The sequence below is a fragment of the Perkinsus marinus genome (assembly GCF_000006405.1).
Source record: "Perkinsus marinus ATCC 50983 genomic scaffold scf_1104296929318, whole genome shotgun sequence".
Taxonomy (NCBI): domain Eukaryota; phylum Perkinsozoa; order Perkinsida; family Perkinsidae; genus Perkinsus; species Perkinsus marinus.
Genome location: NW_003216498.1, coordinates 1154096 through 1171561, shown reverse-complemented (window position 1 = coordinate 1171561; position 17466 = coordinate 1154096). Strand labels below are relative to the sequence as shown.

The 17466-nt window shown below is 47.3% G+C and overlaps 2 protein-coding genes and 1 non-coding gene across 4 annotated transcripts; 2 read left to right on the top strand and 1 right to left on the bottom strand.

Moving 5' to 3' along the window:
• Positions 1-103: 103 nt before the first annotated feature.
• Pmar_PMAR012705 (hypothetical protein) lies at positions 104-9914 on the top strand (the record flags this gene model as incomplete). The annotated part of the gene is made up of 20 exons (XM_002787875.1): positions 104-187; positions 234-458; positions 511-624; positions 669-811; positions 992-1082; positions 1135-1285; positions 1332-1589; positions 1636-1811; positions 1856-2037; positions 2088-2298; positions 2348-2561; positions 2607-2809; positions 2865-3121; positions 3168-3292; positions 3457-3496; positions 3550-3711; positions 3756-3900; positions 3955-9397; positions 9450-9613; positions 9660-9914. 20 exons carry the CDS (start codon positions 104-106, stop codon positions 9843-9845), a joined length of 8574 nt encoding a protein of 2857 aa, XP_002787921.1. The 3' UTR covers positions 9846-9914.
• Positions 9915-10012: 98 nt separating this feature from the next.
• Positions 10013-13190, top strand: Pmar_PMAR012704 (conserved hypothetical protein). 2 transcript variants are annotated; one of them, XM_002787873.1, is made up of 17 exons: positions 10013-10081; positions 10124-10223; positions 10307-10387; positions 10447-10588; positions 10636-10769; positions 10818-10904; positions 10951-11095; positions 11139-11307; positions 11360-11481; positions 11531-11664; positions 11743-11875; positions 11918-12024; positions 12072-12156; positions 12212-12376; positions 12430-12582; positions 12630-12739; positions 12789-13190. In XM_002787873.1, exons 1-17 carry the CDS (start codon positions 10032-10034, stop codon positions 13047-13049), a joined length of 2178 nt encoding a protein of 725 aa, XP_002787919.1. In that variant the 5' UTR covers positions 10013-10031; the 3' UTR covers positions 13050-13190. The 2 variants fall into 2 exon arrangements, with proteins under 2 accessions (XP_002787919.1, XP_002787920.1); XM_002787874.1 differs by having other exon boundaries at positions 10032-10081; positions 10636-10790; positions 10845-10904; positions 12430-12739.
• Positions 13191-16532: 3342 nt separating this feature from the next.
• On the bottom strand, positions 16533-16604 carry Pmar_PMAR012703. Its single transcript has one exon. It is a non-coding gene; the product is annotated as a tRNA-Gln (tRNA).
• Between the last annotated feature and the right edge of the window lie 862 nt (positions 16605-17466).

Below are 17466 nucleotides of genomic sequence, written 5' to 3'. Positions count from 1 at the left end.
GATTCCCATTAGTCGAAGATCTTTGCATGTGGAGATATCAGAATGTATTAACTAGAGTATGCATTAGGATATATCAGTGCTTGTGTAGTAGTTGCTGTCCATCATGCCACCTCCAGGCAAACGTCGTAGTGTGGGGGCCGACACTACCAAACTACAGTTGCAGAGGACTCAGGCTAAACGAAGAAAGGTCAGGGAAAGTGGTGGTGTTATCGTGTGTATTCATGCTATGGTAGATCAATGGTAATACTAACCGTAAGGAACAGAACCGACACGTATTTGCTGGGTTTGCTGAACGTATTAAAACTATCAATGCCACTGTTACTAATAATCACGAGTACTTGGACACACTGTCCGACGAGTCACTCCATACATCCTATTTACTACAAGAATGCCGTAGATGGCGTTTGGAGAACAGGACAGCTGATTTCGATGCAGCCTTGAGGGAGTTGCTACCCTTGGTAGGTTGTTTAATCTACATAGCGGTAGTAGTGTTAAATGATGGTCATTCAGGTTCGCACAATGCCTCATATACTCCATCACTTGGACAAAATATGCAGCATATTCGTAAGGCATCTCCGGAAGGAGAAATCCCTTGCATTAGAGCCTTTATTGGGCATGCTACCGGTAATATAGTAAGTACTACATATTGTGTTCATGTATGGTGTAAGGTCTTGGCCCGTGATACGAGAGGGGAGCTCATGCCCTACTTTGTGGATACCATATTTGGTACATTAGTGTGGCTATTGGAGACTAGACTAGAGGATCCTGATGCTATGGAGTGGATATTTCAATGTATGGGATATCTATTCAAGTAGGCACTGATACGTCCAATCCTGCTGCCTTACACACCAATAGTAGATACCTCTCATCATATCTATTGGCAGACGTTGCGACTTTTGCCTCCTTTGTATCGCAATATGAGCAGTTATTATCCCATAAGAGAGCGTAAAGATCCTCAAACACATCCCTCCCTTGTACAGTCATCTCTCAGTTACATACGGCAGTTTGCTAGCGAGAGTCTTGCCTACCTTCTACGTAGGAGTGCTATTACTTCTTCAGAGAGGACACAGGGCTCCTTCGGGGTAAGAATATTATGAATCACTATCTTAGTATTCCTACCACTATTCCCTTTAGGTGGTCCTCGAGCTATCACTCAAGTCCCCGCAGTTGAGTGATAGTGTTGCTATTGTTATAACTGAGGCATGTAAAGGTGTTGGCACTACCTTTCATACGAAGGCAGGATCAATACTACAGACAATGTTACAATGGACAAGATACCATAAGGGTAATACAGGGCCTTTACTTTCTTATATCATGGACATCTGTATTAGGTAATACTCCAACTCCAGATGATGAAGGTGATGATGATGCCTCATCGTATCCACTCATGGTTAACGTATTCAAACGTCTATTATTAACATGTCATTCTAGCTTACCGCTCCTATTGGCTAACTTTGGTGACCTACTCCTAGAGGGTCTACCACCAGTACGGGAGGTGGATGAATGGGTATGTTTGTTGGAGGTATTCGGAACTCTAGGGAAGGCCACTACTCTCACCACTGTGGAGGATGGTGATGATACAGAACACAGTGAGTATCTTCCTTTCATAGAATGGTCTAGTTATACATTGGATAGGTTCATCAAAGGCTACTACAATTATGGATCTGGTTCGAGGTGTTATGGATAGTGTAGTAGATTCCCCTATGGATAGTATAAGGTTATGCAAGGCTCTATCGGAGGGTTATACCTTATTACCGTACTTCATTGATGCACTAGGAGAGGAAGGACGTCTAGATGACTTATGCGAGGAGGTTATATTCAACTATCCTACTACTGGTGGCATTGTGTATATCAGGTATCGCTATCTGTCGGGGAAACACCAACGCTGGAGTTTATATATGGTCTCCATCACTCTTCACGAAGGGATGATGATGATGATGATAGCTGGTCTCAGCTAGTATGCCCAATATGGAATACTCTATGTTCTGCTTTCGATACTCTAACCCCAGAGCAGATGCCTAATCTAGCAGTAGCTATGTAATAGCGATTGAGTACTCTGTCCACCACTCATATCCTATTAAAATCAGGCGCTCCTTCCTTGATCAAGTAGAGAGTGGTGACGTTATCGACATATCAGCGACGCAAGGTGTATGCATTGCAGCGGCTAGACATACGGCCAGCTCTTCTAGTACCACTGCCAACGACTTTGCCTATCTGAACCTTGTGGCTGGTATCAAGGAGAAGGATCGCTTCGGAGAGGTAGTCTACACCCCTAAAGTGGCTAAGGCAGTGAATAAGGTAGGGTAGGATACTATCATGTAGTAGAGTTTATCCCAACCCTCGTCAGGCATTAGGAAGATTGCATGAGTGTACGGAGCCGGCAATCCAGGCTCTCTGTATTCGGCTATGTCCTCAATCGGAAGTAGAGAAATATGCTGCTATCGTTATGAAGTCCGTGGAGTGTGGTAGTGGATCATTGGAAGCCCTAGGGTATAGGGGATGGATACCACATGATGATGATGCTATAGCTAGCCTCATCAATGCATGTGCTGATACTAGAGGTAGTATTCTATATGATGGGTTGTATCGATAGGCATTTGGTGTAGGTGCTGTAAGGGAGAGTGCTCTATCCCTACTGTTGGGTAGATTCCCACACTCTACACCAATATCCTCTGCACTATCAATGGAAGCTACAGGACCATTGGGTATCGATACCGAGAGAGAACGTATGATAAGGATAGGTCGGCTTGCTGAGTCCATAACAACCAATACCGAGGCCACCAAGGAGGAGATAGCAATATCTGCTAAGGTAGACTGATATCTCTAGTAATAGTGCTGTGACGTTCATGTTTACTATGTATTAGATACTAGTAGCTGAGTATACAGTCCCACTGTCAACTCTATGGCCGGCTGCTACTACTGCCTTATCTAAGTTGGTATCCGATGATCCAAATGGTACTACTGCTGGGAATAGACGAGGAGCAGTATGGCAAGCCTTAAAGGAGAGTATACAGTCTGTATGGGCATTGACGTCTCGACCACAAATACAGTCTACTGGTGATGATGACGACGACGAGCAGATGTCTATCGAGGAGGGAAAAGGGTCTATGGCTGATAGGGCGTAGGTGTAGTGATGTTCCGTATGGACCTAGGGTGTCCGTATCTAGGCTTATTATGGCTAAGGCTGCTGAAGATGACCGACAACTCCCTGGGCCATCGACACGTCATCAGCAGCTTTGTACAGCAATTGCTGCTGTAATAGGAGCATCACCACACATGAGGAAGGAGAAGAGTGAGGAAAATGAATGGGTACTAATGATTTCAAGAGTTAGTAGTGTTACTCTGGATAGCGCTTTCCTTATATTCAGCTCGTCAATAGCTGTCTAGATGTGCTAAAGAGACGGTATGAATATGATACTGTAACTGGACCAACAGCAACAGTATCGCAAGTATCAGATTTGCTGGATTGTTTGTTAACAGTCGCCAAGGATAGAGCGTGAGTCCCATCATCTACTTCCCCTCATTCGATGTACGTTCCTTATATTGTAGATTCATCTGCTCTGAGGCCACGGAAGGGGAGCTCTCGAGGATGGCTGTTGAGCATTTGCTGGGGGACTCGAGTCTAGGGCATAACAAGCGTAGAGCTGATATGGCTACTATCGGTTTACAGATCCTATTACAGTCTAGGCAATGGAGAGATGCATTAAAGAGGTAATAGTAGGTCGAGGGTAGGTCATGTAGAGTATTGTTACTAGGTATAAGAAGGAGATATTGATGTTAACTGATGATAAGACATTTCGAGATGGTCTCCTGAAGATACCTCTAGGGGAAGGAGGTGAATCAGTAGTTGAGGAGGAGGAGGGGACTATCAATAGGATAGCCGATGAGGACAGGTCCAAGGTGATCATCTACATTATCCTATGTTGTCGATAGTAGTATGATGATCCTAATCAGGTTGTAACTGTCATATATCGTATACTACTCGGTAAGATGTCAGCCAAGGGTGGCGGTATAGATAAGCATGGTCAGACGCAGGCCACTAGGCGAGGGCAGATCCTCACATATATAGCTGGTGGTAGGGTCGATGAACTTGGTATATTCCTTGATGCTATGGAGGCTCCTCTCAATAGTGACCTCAGGAAGTGCTGTATTGGGTACCTTAAGGCGTTGAAGGATGTCCAAAAGGCTGTGGGGGTACGCCTAGGTATGCATGTGCCAAGGATAGCTACACGATTGGTAACTCTTTGGGGTGAGGTCAAAGATGCTAACTATGATGCCGAGTTCACTAATACCATACGAAAACTAATAGTACAGCTCCTATGCGACCTACTAGAAAAGCATCCTCATGATGCTGATTACGGTACCTTACTATTGCCATTGAAGGATGACATTGGGGAGTGGATGGATGGTATGGCCCATGCTGGTGAGAGCAGTCTGGTTCTCAACCTATTCCTATCTATAGCTAGTCATGGTGAACTATTCCATCTATTCAAGGATCTGGCACCCAACTTCTTGTCAATGATATTCGTCACCAGAGGCAACTCGGGCAAGTGCTTGAATGATGCATGTCGGCTTGTTACGCTGTTATCGAGAGGAGGCTCAGAGGCGGCAGGATTATTCAAGATAGCTGAGGATAAGCTCGCACGTCGAGGGGTGAGCTATCAGAAGGCTACTAGGTTACGTCGAAGGAGGATACGTAGACAGCAGGGGGATGATAGGGAGGATGAGCAGGATGATGGTGCGGAGTTGAGGGCTCTAGAAGAGGAGTATTCTGATGCCTTAAAAGAGGGTGAGGGTATTATCAAGGAGCATATAGATGAGGTATTGCTCTCCATTGGCAGTAGTGAACTAGGTAACGCAGAGGTCCTCAAGGCCCTCACTATATTAGCACCACTATGCGAGAAGGAGGCTACAGCATCAACGCTTGTGGAACTATTATGCTCACAGCTAGACACTCTGAAGGGTAGAGATAAGAGGCCACAGGATGTTGCCAAGGCAGCAGCATCTATCCTGGATACTCTCGTCAATGGTGGACTTTTGAAGATGTGGACACCTCCTACTGATGACACCACTCATGTATCAGGTGTACTAACAAGGGGTCTGTCAACAGTAGCGGGGCTGGGTACGCGGCATCAGATAGCACTGGCGCTTGCTGTTGTCTATCGTCGTATGGGTAGGACGGATAATGCTACAGAGAAGGTCTCGGGTCTATTAGAACAGCTTACTGCTGTTAACAAGCTTGGTGGTGAACCTGATTTCGACAAGCAAGTCGATGGCTTGAATCTTATACTAGGCCCACCCTCTGATGGTCTATCAGCTTGGTGGTGGGTGCAGGCACCTGTTCTAAGGCATATGCTATGGCAATTACGGGAACCTACCTGTGATTTTGGTGTTAGGAGACTCATTGAGGATGCCCTATGCAAGTGTGGTAATGATAGGAGTGAGGACACTACGGTATTGGCTCTAGTGAGGGGCCTCATTATACCCTGGACCAGAAAGCTCTTGGATCATCCGTCTGAAGTGGTGGTTAACAGTGGTATCCGGATCATAGCTGCATACTGCACTAATATGGCACCGTTTGCTGTGGCCCAAGGATGGGATCGAGAGCGTGGTGCTGGTAGTAGTACTAAGGATGAGTCTGGCAGTACTTGGGCTGACCTACTGCATGTAGAGTTGATGCCATTGGCTGAACAGGGTACTTTGGATGATCTATTCCATCTACAGAAGTCGAGACAGCACAAGGCTTTAGTGAGGATACTGGCTCTTGAAGATGAGCTCAGCAAGTCCACTATATCACATCTACTACTACCATTAGCACGATATCATATTACCAACAGCCCTGATGACCATAACCTTGTAGATGTATCAACTGGTATCATGAAGCTAGCAGCAAAGGACCTTAGCTGGACCAGGGTCATCGGCATATTCCGATGGCTAGGAGGTCAGCTGAAACCGGGTGGTGTGAGCCGTAAGGGTTTGAGGAATCGTGGTATTGGTAGACATGGTGTGAGCCCTGAGCAGATGGAGAAGGCCCTTTTGAAGGGTGTGTCAGCTGCCGTACAAGGGATATCCCAGCGGGATGATCTGTCGGAGAAGATCGGCAACCTCAAGTCCACAGTACTACCAATGCTTAGGCGTTTAGTATATACTAAACAAAAGGTTGAGGATGAGGCTGGAGCCGTTGGTAATGAGAAGCAAGCACATCATGGTCGTGGGGGGCAGCAGGATGTATTTGTTACCATCCGTGTGAGCATGGTATCAGCTATGTTAGAGGTCCTTAGTCTGATGGATGCTGACGTATTCGGAAGTGAGTTTAATAAGCTCACTGGTGTTGTGGTTGGAGGCTTACTCTCAAGAGAGTTGGAGGATAGGAGGAAGGCTCGAGATGCTCTATCTCGCATGGCAGCAGCTGCTACCAGTCTTAAGCAGATTACCTTTATGCTTAGGACGATCCGTACAAGAATGTCCCGAGGTGGTTATCAGACTCCTGTTGCTGTATTCACGGCCAGTAAGATAATAGATTCGGCTACATTGAAGGATGGAGAGGGTGTAGAATCCTTCTTGAAGGAGGTTATGGGCATGTATGGTATGGAGGAAGCTAGATGGTTGTCAATGCAAGGTAGGGCTGAGTCTACTCAAGGGACTGAGGAGAACCCTATGTTGGCAAAACAAGTCTCGGAAGCAGCTAGACCAAAGGCCAATGCCATTCTTGAGGCTGTAGGCAAAGCCATGCCCATCGAGAAGGTATTGGATGGCCTTATGAAACCTCTCTATGGTCGCCTTATCGGTACCGAGCTGGATGATGTCCGAGAGGGAGCATGGTCTAGTCAGCATGCTGGTGGTGTTGGTGGGGCTAGGTTTGCCCGTCGAGTTCGGACCTCTATGTTGCAACTAACTACTGGTATCCTAGCATCTCACTCTCCTATACAGCAATGTCAGCGTATACTCACACGTGCAGTTAGTGTGCTAGAGGATAAGTGTAGCTTCGAGGAGGTAGATCTCTTCTCCGCCAGTGCTGCTATCATAGACCCTGCTACCTCTGGAGAAGGGGCTAGCAATAATACTAGGAAAAGCAGGAAAGAGGAGGCTGTCACTGTCCTACCGGGTGCAGCCACTGGACGGGGTGCCTGGGTAGCTGAGGAATGGAAGAAGGGCAGTGGTGCATCCACACGACGTTATGATAATACTATACGGGGGAGTGCAGCAGCTGAAGTGGGTCTCAAGCTTTTAGAAGGTCTCTTAAAGAAGGGTAGTTCCTCAACAGCTAGCTTGCTGAGTGATGAGGAGACCCTAAGGGGTATACTATCACCAATAGCCTACTTCATAACCGTTAGCAAGGTGGATGATGTCTTTGTACCAGCGGCTAGATCCCTGAGTCGTCTCATATCCAGCATGAAGTACACCTCTGTAAAGGGCGGGCCTCTTGCATCATCATCATCATCATCATCATCTAGCACTAGTGGTAACAACCCTCTACTAGACGTTCTCAGTGCTAAGGAGACGTTGGGCATCGTGAGGAGTGTGTTGAAGATGGTGCAGTTCTATAGTGCTGGTGCCTCCCTCTCTAAGGATCTAACTGTAGTCCAAGCCACACGGCAACAGTCTACTCATAGTAGTGCAGCATCATCGATAGTAGCTACCTGTACGAAATTGTTATGCAGCCTCCTTACTGGTACTGTTGGTATTATCAAATGTAACGAGGAACTCTTATTAGCACTATTAGCCCATGTTGAACTATGTGTCAGTGAGCATCCTAAGCTCAGGATGAGTGCTATGACCATGCTACGCCGGGTGATAATGCCTAGGGTATCCCCACCAAGCGAGGCCTCTACCAAGCGTACCAAAAACTCTGGTAAAGCCGGTCACTCCCAGTTGGTGGTACAACTCTATAGCGTATGTAATGTAGTCCTGGAGAATCTACTTTGTGGTGCTGGTGGTACCTATTATAATGATGATGCTCTTGGTGCCCTCTGTGGACAGATAGTCTCCAAATGGCTTATAGACTATCCTCATACTACACAGTCTCTAACTGCTAAGATAGCATCATTGGTACGTGTAGCAGCAGCATGTGCTAACTCACCCAATCCTACCTGTGCTCCTCCTACTAGACGATATTCTATCAATGCTTTACACTCCTTAGCACTGCAAATGCCGGCTGAGGTCTTGAAGGAGTTCTCGCTGATGATGACTCTAACCGGTTTAGCAGGGGCTGCTGGGGAGACCGATGATCGATGTAGATCTATGCTCAGAGAGCTCGTTAAGGTAGTGGTCGAGAAGGTCCATCTGCGAGCAACACTACGAGGTAAGGTCATCAGTTGGAGCAAGGCTGATCAACCCAAACTACTCGGTGCCTTTGGTGAATTTTGTCTCACCTGTGCTGATCCTTCCGATGCTGGTATCGTCCCGGTACTCCGAGAAGCTGTTATTCGTCTAGGGCAGATCTCCTCCCCACAACAGCTTACCTATTGGCACACTCTGTATGAGCTTCTTATAGCCTTCGAGGCTGGGGGTTATCATAAGTCTGCTGTATTGGATGACACTAGTAATGCGTTTATGCAGCTCTCCCTTGGGCCTGCTGGAACACAAGCTCCCCACCCATGGGTCAGGCTGGCTGCATTACGTATTGTTACTGAGTATTCTAACGGTCGCAGTGAGTGGACCATCCCAGAGTCGGCTATTGACTCCGAGTTGCTCACTCAGTTTGGGGATCCAAAACACAGTCCTACTACCGATACCTACGTCCCTGAGGGGGCCATCCCTAGGCTCACTACTGCTTGTTATTCCCCCTTCGCTGGAGAGCATCCTGAGGTGGCATCTGCTACAGTGCGAGCTACTGTGGCTGTACTATCTTGTGCACAACGCGATCAGAACTCGAGAGTGGAAGTGGTCTCTGAGGAGGAGGAAGTAGATGAAGAGGAGCCTGAAGAGGTGGAGATTGATGACACTGATATTGGTGACACGGAGGAGGACTCAAACCCATTAGCTGATGGGAAGGACGAGAAGGGTGACGACAAGACGTCCTCTGAAGATGATGATGAGGCTGACTTGGAAGATGTCGAAGGTGGTGATATGGGTCTACTAGTTGAGCATGAAAAGGATGCTGTTGATAATGGAGACCTTACTATGGAACTGCCACCGGAGAGCTCAGAGAGAGTACCACCACGATTGAGATGGTTACTAGTACGGACCAGCTACGAGACAAGGAAACTCTTGGCTGCATACAAGCGAAGTGGTGGTATAGTACGTCTAGGAGCATTACTAAAGCTAGTGTGTGCGAGTGCTGTATTGGTGACTCCCGATGTGCTATGTTCGGATGAGGCTGGGCTCTTGAAGCCGCTCTTGTCGACTCTGGTTAGGATATCTAGCGTTAGACCTGCTCAAGAAGGAGAGGATCAAAGTAGGGGAAGACTTCTACCCTCGTACATAGAGTACTTGTATTCCTCTTTCAGTTGGTCAAGCAAGCAGTCTTACTGACTTAGCCAAGCTACGACCATACACTGGTATCAGGAGAGTTTGTGCTATCGCCAATCAGGCTGTGGAGTCTATGGGTAAATGGATACGGAAGGCAGGCGGAGCGACGCTGTATAATAAATGGAATAAGGAGCTCGTTGAGGTATGATGGTGTAGCTGGTATGGCGGTGATTTATTATCCTTTTCAGATGAGAGGAATAGTAGTTAGATCCCGACAGAGGCGCAAGGCGGATGAGAAGGCTGATGCAATCGTCCATCCGCAGGAGACGGCTGAGAGGAAGTTGGCTAAGAGAGCTGTGAAGGTGGAGAAGAGGAAGAGAGCTATGAAGGAGAAGGTTCAAGAATGGCGAGGTCTCAAACAGCGAAAGTTGTGATTATCATCACTACATCTACCAGCAGCTATCGCATAATTTCCTCTACCGTATTTACCAGATATCATTGTATGATCCCTAACGTCAAGTATCTATTCACTACTACCTCTTAATCCATTGCGTTGTAGTACCATCTTATGGCAATTTGACCATCACCAGTTTGGCTTTTTCTGCATACGTTTTGGATCGATGGCCGGAGTACCTCCACCTCCACCACCACCACCACCGTCTTCTGCACAGTGAGTATTGCCTCTATGTACTGTTGCATAGTCGTGCGGTAGATACTTCGATAAACGTGGTGAAATCAACGAGTTACGGCAACTCCTGCAGTCGGTGCAGAATGATAAGGATCAGGAAAAGAAGCGAGAGGCTATCAAGAAGGTAGTAGCTCAATCAGGAGTCGCCTAGGCGTGCACATAGGGATAGTCTTGGTAACAGCAGAGAGTATCTTCATTTTGTATCAGGTCATTGCATTCATGACTCTTGGTATTGATGTGAGCCGCCTCTTCCCCGAGATGGTTATGGCGTCGTATACCAACGACTTGGTAATAGTAGTAGTGGACAACAGGCTTCACTAAGGCATTAGCTCTTTCTTCGACGATAGGTCCAAAAGAAGATGATATACCTCTACCTAGTAAACTATGCTGCATCCAATCCCTCTCTAGCAGTATTGGCAATCAACACACTACAGAAGGATTGCCAGGATACTGATCCCAGTATACGTGGCTTGGCTCTCAGATCATTATGTAGTACACTGTATGGAAGTGGTAATACTCACAGTGTGGTGCTCTAGGTGGACTTCAGCTGAGCAACATGATGGAGTACTTGGAGCCAGCAGTGAAGAAGGGTCTAGTAGATCCCAATGGTTATGTTAGGAAGGCAGCTGTTGTTGGTGCTCTCAAGATGTTCCATCTCGACCCACAGCACGTAGGCCACCCTCAATGCTTCGTATATTATTGATAATACCATGCTTAGGTACGAGAGAACACCGACATAGTGCAGGATCTATATCGTATAGTATCCGGATCCGACCATGACCCTGATGTTATATACGATGCAGTGGTAATGAGCACTACGTCAATTCATCACTCATTCCATGTATTCATAGGTGGCATTGAATGAGATATTGGCTGATATAGGAGGTATCGAGCTAACACAGGAGATCGTAGATAACCTACTGAATAACATATACCGTTTCTCGGAGTGGGGTGCAGATGCTATCATCAAGATCATTACTAAGAAATACAGACCCAGTAAGTACTCCCTTCCTGTGGTGCTCTCTCAGTTACCTGTCAGATACCGAGGAGGAGATGTTCGACGTATTCAATGTATTAGATCCTCTTCTTAAACAGAATAGTCCATCTGTCATCATGGCGACTAGCACCCTTTATATGGAATGGGCATCTGCTGCTGCTGCTACTACTGATGGTGATAGTGGGAATGCGGAGCTTCTACAGCAAGTCATGTAGTGCGGAGAGATTGGTCTGCCTCTAGGACTGCCATGCTTTGACTATCAGGGAGCGACTGAAACCTACATTGCTCACATTGTTGGGCGCTATCTCTACGGGGGGTCATGAGCAAGCCTATGTCATCCTTAACCATATCACTGTTATCGTAGTGCATCAGCAGAAGGCTGGAGGTAGATAAGGGTCGAGATATGAACGACAGCGAGCATACTTGTATATCAGGTGCTCCTCTATTCACGGGTGGGGATTACAAGAATTTTTACTGTCGTTACAACGAGCCCAGCTACATCAAGTATCTCAAGCTTCAGCTCCTCACCTTATTGGCTTGCCAAGCAGCTAAGACAGACAGCACTTGTGTTAACGATATACTAGGAGAGGTAATATCATCTGCAGTAGCTATCGAGGCTACCCACTCACCTGCTCCATTGTGTTAGTTCCGGGAGACCATCTCTAATGATCCAGATTCGGAGGTGTCTCGAGAAGCCGTCCGTAGTATTGGAGCAGTGGGTTTAGCATGTCCAGGAGCCGTCCCTGGGATATTCGATATACTCTTGGATCACTTGACCGGTAACCATTCAGCTCTTACTGCCATTTTTAATCCTATTGTAGGCTCGGACACTCCTCGTGACAAGGGTGTAGCGTCGGAGGCTGTGGTCGTATTGAAACAGTTGTTGCGAAGTGGTGTTGCCAGTGGTAGAGAGCACATAATAGAACTTGTAAGTACCTCTTTAGTCGCATTATGCGGACCTGTATATGATATCAGATTACAAGCCCAGAGGTACTTGAGAAGTGCCTTAAGAATGTATCGGGGGATCCATTGGGCAAGGCGGCAGTGGTATGGATTCTCGGTGAGTGCTTATAGTCCAGTAAACGCTGCTGGTAGTAACAAGCTGTAATGGTCAGGTGAATACGGTGACTCCATACCCATGGCACCCTATATCCTCGAGGACATCATCAACGAGCTCATGGACTCCGATGCTGGTGCACTCTCTCCTGGTGTGAACGGTCTAGAGGCTGTTGAGTTCGGTCTCGATGAGTCAGCAGCAGCAGCCGCCGCAGTGGCTCCAGGTATGTCACTACTGTGTGCTGTACTTAAACTGACTGCCTTCTTCTGTCGACAGCTCCGACCATATCGAAGGACGATGATGAGGTTATCAAGGCATCTGATGATACAGTTGCTCTTGAGCTATTGACTGCCTGTACTAAGCTATTCTTTGCACGTCCACCTGAGATGCAGAAGATATTGGGATTAGCATTCAACTACGCTGTTACGAGTGAGTGCTCATGCTATCATCTACTAGCACTGACGTATTGCTGCTAGGCCCTGCTGCTAGTCCTGATGTTCGTGATAGAGCATTGATGTACTATCGACTACTGAAACGGAGTACTCAAGAGGCACATGACATAGTATTGGTTGGTGAGGAAGCTACTGTAAGCAACTACTACCACTCAGTGTGATCTTGATTCGAGTTAACTTCAGGCTAATGCATCCGAAAACACGTATGATATCAAGATTGATGACAGGATATTCGATGAGGAATTCAACACATTATCAGCTATATATTGGATGACTAGCAGTAAATTCGTACCAACCATAGAGCCTCTGTACCAGGGTATGCCTACCAACAAAAGTCCTACTGTGATGTACCGAGATCCTCCACCGCCTCCACTGACAGAAGCAGCAGCAGAACCCTCCCAGAGTGATACTGTTGAATCCACCGACCTGCTGGGCGACGACTAACCACCCTGTGGACGGTGGGCGTAAGGTCGTCACTATGGATTTGCAGTAGCCTTTGTAAGGGAAGGAGCCCTCATCCAAGTATCGTTCTCTGTATACTCAGTTGGTTGTATCAATTTGTGTACCTGTTGCTGTTGATGTCACTAGCAGTGATTGTTTCCACTTCCATACCAACACAGTTTCAGTAGTCAATGAATTAACTAGATGGGGAGAGTAAAGTAGGTGATCTCTTTTATTTGATGGTGACAACGTTACCGTCAGTAAAGCCATCTATATCCAGCAGCTTGGGCTCCTCGGTGTCGGACACTGCATCCTCACTAGAAACTGAGAGTAGCAAGCCTAGCCTACCTCTTCATCAATCAAATGCCGTTGATTGTCATATATCACTATTGGCCCTAGCTGCTCCGCCATGTGGGGTACTCGGTGAACAAGGCTCCTCCTGGGTTATCCAGGGCAATGAGGTATACTCGGTTGGTCTAAGGAGTATTCATGATGCTACAGGCATAGTACTCGATAAACGATGGAAGATGGGCATACAGCTTGCAGAAGAGCAGCGACTCATAGCTACAGCGGTATCTCGTGATAATACCACTCTAGCTCTAGTCCAATCGACGGCGATCGATACCAATACAATCCTAATCATTTGCTCAGTCATTGCTGATTCGTGCGCTAACAGTCACCATCGTGATGTCGATCTCGATGTACCAGTCAGTACACTGTCGTTTGGTAGGGGAAATACACTATATGCTGGCACAAGCAGAGGGGAGATCCTTATCCTCACTGAGAATACACCACCTACCCGACTTGACTATTGTCTTCATGGTCATCAGATCATATCAATGTCGTATAGTGATCATATACCACAAGGGCTACTCCTAATAGCCACAACTGAAAGGGTATGTATAATACGTCTCGATAATAAGGCAGGATCAGAGGACCTGTATGGGTTGGCTCCCGTGGCCATCATGGTCGATTCGGTGCTGCATTGCTGGATGATGGTCGTATATGCTGTGCTCGACCTGGTGGCAGACTATGGATGGCTGATATCAGTCTATTGGATGATAGTTGTAACTATGCTACACTATCAGTTCAGAGCACTCTGAAGTTCTCGACCAGTGGGAAGTCTATAAGCTTAGGTATGCTTTGGATCGTGGGTGATAGACATATCCTATCAATAGGCGGCAATAGGAACAATGTTTACCTTCTTGACGTTGAGACAGTCGAAGTTGCCCATGACTTCGGGCCATTGACCAATAACCGCAGTAGCGCTCCGTTCATTGTGACAGTGAGCTCGATGGGGGACTGTCAAGACGCTCTCCTTCACATAGGGTATTACCCCAACATCACTTGTATCACAGCCTTAGTCAAAGCTAACATTATCGGTAAGCCACCGGGCATTATTCCTTTATCATTGTCGTTTCCTGCCCTACCATCCAAACCTCGCTCCCTGCCTACCCGGTCGTCGCCGTGTAGTGTATCGGCCGCTAGTGATAGTAGCCGATCGAAGTCACGAAGTGAGGTCTTCAATGGTGGTGGCATCGAAGTGCTCAATCTCTCGAACTTCCCCAGGGCTATTGATGCTCTAAAAGACAAACCTATATTACATGTAGGGACCAGAAGCTTGCGACATCCCATATTGTCGTCTACTACCGGTTCCAGAGATGATGAAGGTAAAGGGGCGGGTCCAATGACTACTAGGGTCAAAAAGCGGCTCTTAGGTGCGATCTCAACCTTTCGGGGGACATCAGTGTTGACTGCTGTGAGCACATCGGATGTTGGCAGAGTGTACCGTCGTGCACGGCTTCTCAGCATCAGCTCGACCTTCTGTACACAATCACCTGTGGTCGAGGAGATTGTCACACCCTCTTGGATTATTGATGCTCTTACGAGGGAAAAGGGTGACCTTGCGAAGGTCGACGTGATCAGGGATGAGCTCGACGAGGTATTTACGCACTTGGGATGGGCCCAGGCTCGTCGAATCCTCCTGGGGATCCAGAAAGACGACGGGTCATCGAGTACGTCTAGGTTAAGATGCGAGGCCTTCAGATATCACTGGATGGGGGCTCCCGTCCAACAAATGGGGGATAGGTATCTCCAACTCCTGCCCCATGCTGTTATACATCCTCGCCGTGATCTCGACCTCCTACTCCGCGATACTACTCCTCGGCAATTCCTTGACAAGTACCCGGCTGGGCTCTTTGTTGAAGGGACCGGCGTCGCGCATGCGCTGGACACTCTACGCGGAGTAATGCCAGCGGGTTGCCCGTCTGGTCTCCTACACTACACTGATACACAGTGCCATGGTTCAGTGGGGTGTCAATGTTTAGCTCAGCGTGTATTAGATTGTGTTGCCGACGCTGAACGCCATCTCTTGACGTTGTCTATCTCCTCTTTGGGACCACTGCTGCCCGGTTTCCTCTTGCATACCATCGCTGCTGGTCGTGCTGATCTCCTAGTCAATGTGCTTCTTGCGATGGAGAAATCTAGTATAGTGATAGAACAAGATATTCTCGACTGGTTATGGGAGCGAGCATGGCAGCATGGTTAGTAGAGCTCAGGAAGGTATCATGGAGAGGAGTAGCGAGTGATTGTCATCATTGCCGCCGCTCTGTGACACTTAGCGCCCATCATGTAATATACCACGTCGTTTCTTAATATGTAGAGCGTAGTCGAGTTGATGGCAATGCATGACGAGACTAGCTGCGGGGGGGAGGCGCTGGATTATCATTCCGATGGAAGTGATGACGCTCTGGGTTGTTTGACGAATCCCGCCAAGCCTCTATGTTGAGGAGGGAGTCGCGGCTAACAGTCTTCCGAGTGTATTCCGTTTCCTTCTGACGATGATGCACCCCCATCATGATCATCGTACATAGGGGAATTATCGTTCATAGGGGAAACTGCAGGCAGGTTCCATTCCTGCAGTATTTCCAACTTGGCGAGATGCAACGACAATTCGTCATGTGCCTGCCGAACGACGGACCTGGCGTGTGACTAATAGGTGTCCCGTCACGGGACAGGTGACATTCGTTGTACCTATGGTCGTACTCATCATATCCCTCGTCATGATCATCATTTGTAACTTACAATTTGTTTGCCAAAGATGTCGAGTTCTCTTAACAGAAAGCATGGCTTTGTATATCTCAAGGAATGACCACCATGACCTCGAAAAGTTCGCTTGGTCTCAGTATCCTCCAAGAAAAATGAAAGTTTCAGCCTGTACCCGTCTCCTATTTAAGGGGTCTGTGGACCAGAGCTCGACGATACTACTCCGTCATGGCTGCCTCACTACTGTCTTCCATAACGAGTAAGGGCACACGTTCAATGTGAGTTCACATACTAGATTGGGAAGCCTAGAAGTTCTCTAACAACGATGGCAATTGTTTAGATGTCAACTTGCCTTCTTTGCAAAACACGGTGACTATTGATTGCCCGAGTTTTTAAGTAAACCGAGTGATTCGAGTACTTGGACTTCAGTATGAAGCACAAAGGTTCTACCGGGATTTGAACCCAGATCGCCAGATTCAGAGTCTGGAGTGCTAACCGTTACACCATAGAACCGAATATACGTGTTTGCCTTCCTAGAGAATCCCAGCGACAATTGCTCACTTCGAGGAAGGTCACGGGCTGAGTAATTCGTTTACATTGGTTCCAATATGATGGCGATGTAAGCAAAGGTTCTACCGGGATTTGAACATAGATAACCTGGTTCAGAGCCCGGTGTGCTAACCGTTATACCATAGCGCAGAATGAATTTCAAAAAGCTAATGCCGACCCATCCCCCATGAGTGACGGTCACATTGACGCAATTTATTCACATCTATTCATTCCCTCAGCGAAGTGCACATTGCGCAATGCTAACAACTATTCCCCACCGCTATCTCCATTCGTAGAAACTAGCGAGCTAGCATCGTCTCTCTCCGACGAAAGCGCAATCAGCGGGGGGAGCAATACGAACCGTGTCACTGCAATCGTTCATATCATAGATTTCAGTCTGGTACAAGCTCCTTTCGGAATTCGGACCCAGATCACTAAATTCCAGGTCCGAAGCGGAAATCACCAAATCATAGAACATCAGACGAAAATTCAATTCGATACAGAGCGACACATCTGAACTACGTAATTCGTTTTGTGTAACTTTTCTCAAGACGAACCAAACGCATATCGTCAGGAAAAGGCCAGCTAATCGGATAACTGCCACATATCCGTATTCCATGAAGGAAACTTTTCCATTGCTCTCATCTTGACAAAAATTCTCGCAACTGCTCCCACGAAAGGCTTTCGTCTGATCGGGTCTTCCAGTCAGGGTGTCGATATTGGTTTTGCCGTACAAATGATGGGTATCTCTACGAAATAACGCGATGACGACCGCCAGAGGTGCAGCATGACTCTCAATAACGACAGTACCCCATGCGTTACGAGA

Coding starts and splice junctions, on each gene's coding strand:
- Pmar_PMAR012704 (XM_002787873.1), top strand. CDS start 10,032: ATGGCCGGAGTACCTCCACCTCCACCACCACCACCACCGTCTTCTGCA. Junction 11,308..11,359: donor GAGCTTCTACAGCAAGTCAT/GTAGTGCGGAGA, acceptor TTTGACTATCAG/GGAGCGACTGAAACCTACAT. Junction 11,482..11,530: donor GCATCAGCAGAAGGCTGGAG/GTAGATAAGGGT, acceptor CTTGTATATCAG/GTGCTCCTCTATTCACGGGT.